This window comes from Diadema setosum, chromosome 6 (genome assembly GCF_964275005.1).
Source record: "Diadema setosum chromosome 6, eeDiaSeto1, whole genome shotgun sequence".
NCBI classification, from domain to species: Eukaryota; Metazoa; Echinodermata; class Echinoidea; order Diadematoida; family Diadematidae; genus Diadema; species Diadema setosum.
This window is the reverse complement of record NC_092690.1, coordinates 39,020,162-39,030,935: the sequence shown is the minus strand read 5'-3', so window position 1 is coordinate 39,030,935 and position 10,774 is coordinate 39,020,162. Positions and strand designations below refer to the sequence as shown.

The 10,774-nt window shown below is 41.9% G+C and overlaps 1 protein-coding gene across 1 annotated transcript; it reads left to right on the top strand.

The window, feature by feature from the left end:
* Positions 1 to 2,025: 2,025 nt before the first annotated feature.
* LOC140229788 (uncharacterized) lies at positions 2,026 to 8,474 on the top strand. The gene is made up of 5 exons (XM_072310021.1): positions 2,026 to 2,086; positions 3,026 to 3,352; positions 5,379 to 5,623; positions 6,010 to 6,112; positions 8,419 to 8,474. Exons 1-5 carry the CDS (start codon positions 2,026 to 2,028, stop codon positions 8,472 to 8,474), a joined length of 792 nt encoding a protein of 263 aa, XP_072166122.1.
* The last annotated feature ends 2,300 nt before the right edge of the window (positions 8,475 to 10,774 follow it).

Genomic DNA, 10,774 nt, shown 5'->3' with positions numbered 1-10,774 from the left:
TTAAATTAAATATCATTTTTAAACATTTAGTACTCAGACTTTGAGTCCGTGGATAGACAACCAATCCGGTGGAAGTGATTTCAAGAAATATCTTGTCTGCATTTCTGGACAACTGTGACACTAAAGTCACGACAGTAATCAAAGCCTTGTCACACCTTTCCGAGCAAGCCTTGCGTGTGACTTGCGAAGAACAATTTTTGCCAAAGGCACGTATCTCGCCCGTAGTTGCCCGGAGTTGCGCACCCAAGTCCTATTTGTCCGCAGTCCAAGTTTAGGCCTTGTCAAACCTTTCGCATGAGTTTCGCGTGAGTCTTTCCCTGCTGGACCCGTGCTACTTACGTTCTAATTACGTGTATTCAGTGTGATCTGCGTGCCAGGCGCACAGGTGGCGAGTGAGGGCTGACATCTCGGTGAAGGAATCTCACTGAAGGAATATGGCAGAAGTCCCACGGAATGTCATATCTTGGCCGCAGCTGACGCTTAAGTAACCAGCAGAAAGGCAGTATAACTGACCTTAAGCATGCACGCAAGTTGTTCTTGTAGCCCGCTCCACACCCGCAAAACTGACCAGCCACACAGATATTGGCAGTATCGATACTGTTCATTGCCAGTAAAACACGCATGTTATGTTAATAGAATGTCCGCAGATGACACGCGCTTTCGGCGCATGGGCATAGATCCACGGGCAACCTACGTACTTCAAGCGGGTCATCTCCCTGTGACTTGAAGCAGCCCGCAGAGGTACACGCAGAACACCAGTAGGAAGCCCTTCTTAGCGGCTGCGGCAGCACCTCGCAGGCAACTCCCGTGCAAGCACTTCGCAGCTGTAATGCAGGTACTTCGCAGTCCCCGTATGTCGCTGGTAACTGAAAACGGATTGGTTTCAAAGCTTTCACGTAGGTCACACGGAAGATGGCTCGCACATGGCAGTACCTAGCACTTATCTCGCCCGCAAGTCATACATGTCAAATTTAACCGCAGCCAAGTATAGGCCCTGTCGCACCTTCCCGGGCAAGCCACACGCGAGCTTGTTGCGTATGGGAATTTTCTAGCATGCAGGACAATTTTTGCTGGCGGCCAAAGATTTGGGCGAGCTTCGCATGCGTCCTACCTTCTGGACCCACAGAATATCATTATCTTGGCCGCAGTCGAGTCTCAACCAGCAGAAAGGCAGCTAGTAATTGACCCACATTACGCAAGCAATTTGCTCGTATAATTCGCTCCATGCCCGCAGAACTAAATAGCTACACGGATGTTTTCAGTATCGACACGGTTCCTTGCCAGTAAAACACCTGTATTGTGCTCGTAGAATGCCCGGAGATGATATACGTGTCCAGCGCATAGACATAGATCCAAAGGCAATTAACTTTAAAAGTTAATTGCCTGTAACCTACTTCAGCTACGGTCCTCCTACTGGTGTTCTGCGTGGACCTCTGCGGGCAATCCCCGCGACTCACCAGGAACAAATTTTGAACATGCTACGGGCGAGATACGTGCTAGGTACTGTCAGGTGAAGACCATGTGCGGGGAGCTCTTGGTAGCGAAAATTTGTTCTCAGCAAGTCAGCACGCAATGGTTCCCCGGACACGGTGTGACAAGTAAGGCCTTAAGAGCATGCTAAAAACTTGTTCCGCCACCCCGATGGACGATTATGTATGTCGAAGAAATGGTTTTAAAAAACGATTTTAAAGATTATTTTCAGACTCCAACTGCCTCCCCCCCCCAAAAAAAAAAAAGGGAGCAGAGATAATGATACTTGATACGCAATAGGACAGCAACAGTTAATATTATGGAAGGACATTGGACTGCAAACATTTACTGTTTTCTAAATCAGTAATATACATTTAATCATTATGACAGAGCTAGTACATAATCAAAGAAGTACAAAGTACGAGCCCTGAACATTGTGCACTTCCCGTGTACAGGCAGGGTTGTGAACCGGCATCATTCATGTTTTACATAGCGTATCCACGCCTAGCTTCGATACGACATACATTAATTGTATGATATCCTATGAAGAAGACAATGGTATATTCGGAGATTTTGTTGCTTTGCCTTCTAGTGATCATCGCGTCGTCTGCAGAAGGTTAGTTCAAAATTAAACAGTAAACTGGGAGAAATTTCGCCCATGCCTCTTCTATGCAGAGTTGTGTAAATTAATTGAAAATGAGTAGAACGAGCATGACCATGAACAAAGCATGAGTACCATATAGGCGTATAGTTTATAGTGCATCGTGAGATGAACTTCGTATCTTGTGTTCATACATTTTGGACATGTATGTGCAGTTATGTGTATGTGTTTCTTGGCGCTTATTGTAGTATGTTGACAAGGGGCAATAACAACTGTATTATGTTTGTACGCAACTAATCAAGTGACAAGAATGTATCTTTTATACTGTTTTGGCCAAAAAGGGGCAACACCCTCTGCGTAAAGGGTTTATAAACCCCTTAGATTTTATACTGCGCATCGGTCGGCAGTAATTGAACACCCAATTCCTATAATGGTTTGTGACTATTAAAAACGTCATGCTGTTCATAGTTAGACATATCTTTCTTTTAACCTTTTCATACTGACAATTAAATGCAAATCATTATTGTATAAAAGATCACTTGTACGTTTCCACAGAACAATCTGACTTGACTGAGTGAAGCAAGCACCTATCACGTTTTCTTTTTTGACAATGGATATTTATCGACTTATAATTATGATACATAACCATGTTTAATTTACTTCTTATTTTTCATTATTATCATGTAAGACATCTATGATGTCAATGTACATTATTATTTGTACTTCATAACGATCTTCTTCTCTTCTTGATCACGAGTTTTAGCTTACCTATTCAACTGATCTCTCAGTTAGACTTGCATGTTCATTGCAGCCGTTAATTCGATGGTCTTTGGCTAAGTGATGGTCGATAATGATTCACACTGACAGCCAGCATGATATAAAATTCTTATGAATGATTCTAAAGAATTCCTTTCCTTTCCCCTTTCCCTCCCTCCCAACTGATCCCGTAACCAGTGACTGAAGGACAGGACGTGAGCACCAAAACATTCGTAACCGCCTACTGGGGTAAATCAGTGGAACTCCCGTGCCAGATTTCAAGACCGCCCTATGCAGTTTTCTGGTATCAACACAACTTTACCGGCGCCCCTGATAACAATGCACGAGTTGTGGTGCAGAACTTTGACGGAGAAGAATTAGCTAGGGTAGGGCCGAGGTTTGAAATCACCTCCAATTTTTCTCTGGTGATACACGATGTGTCTGTGGAAGATGAGACAACGTATTCATGTCGTGTGGCATGGTTTGACGATCAGATGACAAGCTACACTCATCTCAGAGTAGTGGGTAAGACTTCGCCAAATCGTTCAACTTTCTATGTACACAACATGCCATTCAGTGTCTTTATTCTACCTTCCTCGTCTCACATAGTTTCTAGTTCGACAAGATTCAAGCTGTCAATGTATTTTGCTGAAAAACGCTATTGGTGGATAAGAACACTCAAGCAACAACTTGTGATGTCACAGTTGGACATAAGAGACAATGAAATATAGAGAACTACATGTAGATTTTTTTTTTGATTTTCCTCATACTTCACTGACGTGTTCAACATAAATATTCCTAATTTCTCATGCATATTTGATCTGTGCTTTCAAACGCGTTTAGAAATGCTGTTTTGAAACCAAAGGGCGTTTTGAAACGCGTTTGAGACCACGATCACCCTTCTGCGAGTACATATTCGCAATACCGTTTTGAAACGCGTTTATATCTCAAGGTCAACTCCCAGCTGTTTCTTTTCTACCCATTTTGTGTGGATGATGAGGCGTAATTTGCATGATGGTTAGATAAACGCTGCACACTAAGAATCGCGTTTCAAACCACGTTTTTCAAACACCATTCCAAACGCGTTTAGAAACGTGATTCTCTCTCGCAGCTTTTGATTCTTTATGTACTCCCTGGAGTCATGGCGAGTTGACTAAGGGAGGCACTCGTGACAACTCAGGTGAAGCTCTTCACCTAACTCGAGATAACTCAGGTAAAGCTCTTCACGTAACTCGAGATAACTCGCCACTCTTCGAAACGGCTCGGCATAACTCGGCACAACTCTGCTTGAAGTCGCGAACGAGTCCTCGGGTTTTGAACATGTTCAAAAGTTTTATCAGGTCTTGCGACTCGCTGCAACTCGTATTAAACACGTTATAAACTGGCATTACTCCTAACAAGTTCGAGATAACTTCTTTGTTAGGACAAATATACAGTGCGTATCAAAAAAAAGGTAATCCAACTTTGGAGGGCTACTATGTTATAATTGTCAGCTATGGAGAGTGCAATGTTGATCGAGATGAAAGGGGAACTCTTCTTCTTTCCATTGATACCTATTTATGTTGACAAATGTCATGCATGACTGAGCACATGAACTTTAAAGACAACAATGACAAATCGCACGTTTTCCAAGTTTGCGTGTTACTGTGAAGGAACAATGCATATCTCACTGCATGGATGAGATCTGTCAATGGAGGTGGTCGAATCATCAGACCAGCCTGCACGACTGCAGGTTCGTGTTTAAGGTTTCTTCTAACCATTTATGGTTCATAGCCTTTAACATGGCCACGTTGTTGAAAACTTGGTCCTTCCCATAAAGGCTAAACCATTATCCATTTTTCTCTCTTCACATTTAAGACATGGTTTGTCGCTGCAAGCTATGTGTTGAATATGAACAGAGAAAATGGATTGTGTGGGTTGGCCTCTGTGGGAGTGACTTTAGTTATCCAACAGGTGGCAATCTTAAAGGTTATGAACCATAAAAGGTTAGGAAAAACACCCTAAACACAAACCCTAAACACAAATCTGCATTCATACAGGCTGGCCTCTTTGGCCACTTTCATTGACAGAGCTCATCCATGCAGTGAGACATGCATTGTTCCTTCACAATAACACGCAAACTTGGAAAAAGTGCAATTTGTCATTGTTGTCTTTAAAGTTCATGTGCTCAGTCATGCATGACATTTATAAACATAAATAGGTATCAATGAAAAGAGGAAGAGTTCCCTTTCCTCACAACTAACAGTGTGCTCTCAGTAGCTGATAATTATGAAATAGTAGCCCTCCAAAGTTGGATTACCTTTTTTTTTGATACGCACTGTATGTAGGCCTATATTTATAATTATATCAGTGTGTGTCTGTGTGTGTGTGTGTGTGTGTGTGTGTGTGTGTTGGTCATGTAGGTATGTCCTGCATTCACTGCATATTAATGAAGAGAAACTGCATGATTTGAATTCAAATGCCGTCCAAAATAATGTTCGTATATGGCTTCTATATAGTGACAAATCACAGGATAAGATGCATGTCAGTTCTCCCCTGTCTATCATTGCAGCTCTTGCCGATGAGTTCAGCCCGATTGTAGTCGAAAACTGTCGGAAGAAAGGTACTGACAGATGTACGTACTACATCGACCCATCCGAATCGACGATTCAGCTGAAATGCGAAGTGATTGATGTGCGACCAGCAGTAAACTTGACATGGATCGACGCCCTCACCGGCGAAGTGCTACCAGCGGGAAAAACTAACAGGACCCTGGACTGGGAAACGGGACTAATAACCGTGTACCGAGTTACCCCAGTAAGGAGCAACTTGTTCTCATCATTAATACAGATTTATTTGTTTTTACGTCTGGGTAATTGAGTACATATCCTTTTATTTCAATGGCAACGTAACAACTTACTTGCCTCAAATCGCAGTTACACCAGCTTTGGAATCAAGGATACAGAACACAAACGTTTTCCTTACATCTGTAATTGATATGCACAAGAATACACCTCCCTGTTAAAATTTCAATAGTGGAAATTTTCATTATCTTCACAATCCCCTCCTTAATTGTCATTAAACAAATTATAATGATACATTTGCTCTCTTCTAAATCAGCGAGATGGGACGCTCTTCGAACAATGTTATGCTTTCACAAAGTTAACTATAGTCTGAACATAATCTTGAAATGTGTTTTGCAGGTATCCGGATCTGACAAAGGTCAAGATCGGATGTGCCAAGCAAATGGAGAAGCAGTTGGAGGGGTATCCAATCTAACAGTCTACCTATGGAAAGAACCCCAAGGTATTTATCGAGTTGACTTGCAATGGTTCTCAAAGCCAGCTCAGCTTAGTATGGCTTCCGATTATTCATATTGAGCTGATGATCAAAATTTCACTGAAGAGTTATGAAATGATCGCGTCTCACATATATCATTTTCATGAAACATATGAGGATTTGGAATTCCACAAAATTTCCTTGCATTTTCGATTGAGATAAGCAGGATGAAATTTCAATAGACCTGTTCATGTGACGATAATCGCTATATCAAAGTGAATATGATCTTGGTGTTTGATAGGATCGTACTGTTTAAGTGTACGTAGTTATGTAGAACAAGGCTCCTAAAATCGAAAGCAGGTGACTTCAGACTACCAGCCAATTATTGAGGGGTTTTTCATTCTTCCGGCAGACTGGTTTGCAGTGTGTTGGCAGGAGCACTGTGAAAAAGTGTGTATAATGGACTAGGTTCAGGACTAGTGAACATGAGGTCGCAGGCAGAATGTAACGCCCTCTGGTATAGGGTAATTTGCAGGAAAGAATAATAAACATAATAAAGACTGCCATAAAAGTATATCAATGTATTGATTAGAACTATCACAACCAGTCTCAGAGTTCTTTTTGTTATTATTATTATCATGATCAATGTCATTGTACGATCCTTACCATATAATTGGGAAAAATTGAGACTGTAAAAAGTGTCCACTTTACCGTGAGATTCGGTTTCTGGGTGTCCTGTGTTTGAGGATTCCACTGTACATTGTATTTGATATCGTCTACTCTTAGTTAGGGCATTTTAGAAAATCTCTGGACCGTCTGTGAAAAAATTGCTTACCGATAGCTTTCTTCACCAGTGTGTTCATAAAGGTGTCTACTAACACCTCTAAATTAGTTCCAACCCAAATCCTTGTGGAAAATTCTGGGGAGCCAATCAAAGTTGGGCACCCGGAGGGGGACGGGGCAAAAATGGATTTTTTTTCCCCAATATAGGCATGTGAGATGTCTAACTAGGGGTTTCTGGGGGTGCTGAATCGATTCCAACCATTAGTTTTGAGTAAAAACTACTATTTGACAGTAAAATAGGCCCGGCCTCCTTTTTGCCCCCGCCGAAATACGTAAATATTGGTATTTTTATACATATCTCATTGGGTTGATATAGTGGGTTTTTAGGGTGCACTGAAAACATTTACGTGCGATGGGAAGTAGTCGTTCCCGTTTCTCTTATATCCATTCTACCAAATATAATCCTATTACTGCCATGACTGCTGTAAATACTTATTAAATGTTTGATTCTTGATATCAAAGTTCGAACCAACATCCGTGTGGAAAAAAAAAAACTGGGACAGTTAAAACTAGGCAACAAAGGGGGAGGGTCAAACAATGGGAAAATAATTTTTTTCCAGTGTTAGTACGTGAGATGTCTAAATAGGGGTTTCTGGGGGTGCTAAATGGATTCGAAACATTAGTTTTGAGTGAAAACTACCACCTGACCATTAAAATAGGCCATGCCTATTATACTTCTTGCACCCGCCGAATCATGAATCATTGGTATTTTTTTACGTATCAGTTCAGTTCAGTTCAGTTCAGTTTATTCAAACTAAATCAAACATGACAAAAATATATACATAAAAAAAAAAATACATAACTGCAAAAATTCAAAATGATAGGTTTGTGACCCCAGTGAAGCACATCTTGTGGTCGGGGCCCCTTTACACAATACACTACAGTATATGGCATGCAAGGTGTAACATATTTACATGAAATATAACATATGTACAAATTATACAACATAATAAATGCAGACAAGTACACGTATACCACCTTCCCCATACACAACACAACACACACTCACACACACACTCACATACACACGTACGCATACACACATGCATTCACACTTCACACATGGCTACCTCAACTCATTTTCTACGTTCATGTACCTAATTTCAATCTGTCGAGAAAGTGTCTCTTACACAAAATTTTGAATCGAGACAGTGTAGTGGAATTACATTACGGGGCAACTTATTCCACTCTTTAACACAGACTATTCTGAATGAATTTAAGGTAGTTTGTGTTCTTGCATATGGCTGATGGATGAGGTTGCAACATTGTAAGTGTGCAATTGGAAGTAGTCATTCCCACTTCTCTTACTTCCATTATGCCCCATTATAATCCAACAGAAATGTATCTCAATATTAACCATGGTACTTTACCCTACTCCCCGACATCTCCCTCACTGCTCTCATCAGCTGTTTAGTTGATATTCTGGCAAGAGTTACCATGACATGTGCCGCAAGCAGAAAAAATACTTGACTCCTTGCTTTTTACAACAGCACCTAGGTGTGCTGCAGTCCCCTCACAGTTGCAGCTGACAAACTTCAGGAGATAGTCCTTTGCGATGGGGTCTGTTGAAGGGACCGGTGCGTAACCTTGGTCACCGAGCTTCTATCCGTACTCCAAGACATCCAATGATGGAGTTTGCAGCATTAGCCACTCTCTGGTTTGGAGATAAGCTCGTAGAGAATGCTGCGTTGCAGCTTCTGTTGTCAGGGGCAGTTTCTTAGGTTTGATGCTCCCAGCAGCAGCCCACTTGCTGAAGATGTCAAATGTCAAGTCTCCCATGTCTTTGGGTGGTTTTCCAAGGAACACGATGTCCAGAAACACATCCATGGCCCTTTCCGCCTTGTCAGTGTAGCAGAGCTTGTTTATCAAAGTTGATTTGCTGAACCCAGAAATCGCTGACACTGTATCGCAGCCGGAGTAGCTGTGCAAGAAGATCAAATACTTTTGGTATCTCTCTGGGAGGGACTCCCTTATCGGTTGAGTTGACACCAACACCAATGTCTCTATTTGACAAAGACCAGAAGCTGCGAAAGCCAGACAAGGCTGCCCTACCAAGATTTCTGAAGGCATTTGTGGAACCCGTTGAACACACCCCCTGCACGAGTCTGGTGATTGATGGTGGGTGGCTCCTGCACAACTTCAAGTGGGAGGCTAACCTCACCTGGAAGGGCATTGTCGAGAGCTACCTAAAGTTTGTGAATTCCATGGGGAGCCGGTTTCTCCAAATCACTGTGGTCTTTGATGGATGTATACGGCAGCTCCACTAAGGACCATAGTCACCGGAGACGAACAAAGAATGCATGCTGCGACATTCTGATTCACCCAGACATCAAAAGCCTCCTTCCAAGATAAAAGTTCCCCGACAACAATTTAGAGCAACAAGGCCCAGCTCATTTTGCTGCATTCAGTAGAAATGGGATCAGTGTACAGCAATGCCACGATGATGCAGACACTGCTATAGTCAGGGCAGCTCTAGATGAGGCAAAAGATTCGACATCATGGTTTTGCTGATTCATCATGTTGCACACCACATCTCAAAGAAAAATCTTATGATATCGCAAAGATCAGGGAGGCCCTCCAAGAGAGTTACCGGAAGTATTTGATCTTCTCGCACAGCTTCTCCGGCTGCGATACAGACGGTCAGCAATTTCTGGGTTCAGCAAATCAACTTTTCTAAACAAGGTCTGCGAAACTGACAAGGCGGAAAGGGCCATGGATGTGTTTCTGGACATCCGAGCCAAGAAAGATGATATCATTAAAGTTGGCTGTGAATTATTTAAGCTCATGTTCCATGGAAAACCACCCGAAGACTTGGGAGACTTGACATTTGACATCTTCAGCAAGTGGGCTGCTGCTGGGAGCATCAAACCTGAGAAACTGCCCCTGACAACAGAAGCTGCAGTGCAGCATTCTCTACGAGCTTATCTCCAAACCAGAGATTGGCTAATGTTGCAAACTCCATCATTGGATATCTTGGAGTACGGATGGAAGCTCAGTGACTAAGGTTACGCACCGGTCCCTTCAACAGACCCCATCGCAAAGGACTATCTTCTGAAGTTTGTCAGCTGCAACTGTGAGGGGAATGTAGCACACTTATAGACAGGGCAGAGCCAGGCAAAAACTGCCTTTTTTTTCCTATCAAGGTTTTCTCGCTTGATTCTGGTACTTTAGACCATACTTAACAAAATAAGCTTCTGCGCCATCTTGAAATCTGTCCCAAATCCAAGATGGCCGCCAAATATCCAAAATGGCCGCCAGAGGACCTAAAAAGTGCCTTCTGTGGTTAAGATTTGTCTGGGGATGGGTTTTTTTTTACTCTGTTTGATGATAAATGGTAAGAGGAATAAGATTCAGTGAATTAAAATTAGAATCAGTTTCTTTTTTATTGCGAAAATCCAACATGGCCGCCAGACGCAGCTCCCGAAATTAATAAATGTCATAATAACCGGAGGGCCAAACCCTAAAAACTTGCTTACTTAACAAATGAGTTCCACTCTCTCTACAAACTAAGTAGACCATGCTTATTTTCAAATTTTTATTGTAACAAACAACATTCCACTGGTCTACCTCAAAAAATTTGTTGCGAAAGCCTCCAAATCCAAAATGGCGTCCAAGATGGCCGCCATATTTACTGAATTTGCTATTTGAAAGATAGAATTTGATGGAAACATCAGATTTCAACAAATGTGATATCATATGAAAGAGAATAACATTTCCTACAAGTTGATACCATTTTTGTGGGCGATTGTGATAACTGAATTGAGATATAAAGGAAAAACACTCATTTTTTGATATTTTTTTGAAAAAAAAAGGGAAATCATGAAAATGCTTGATTCAGCATAAGTC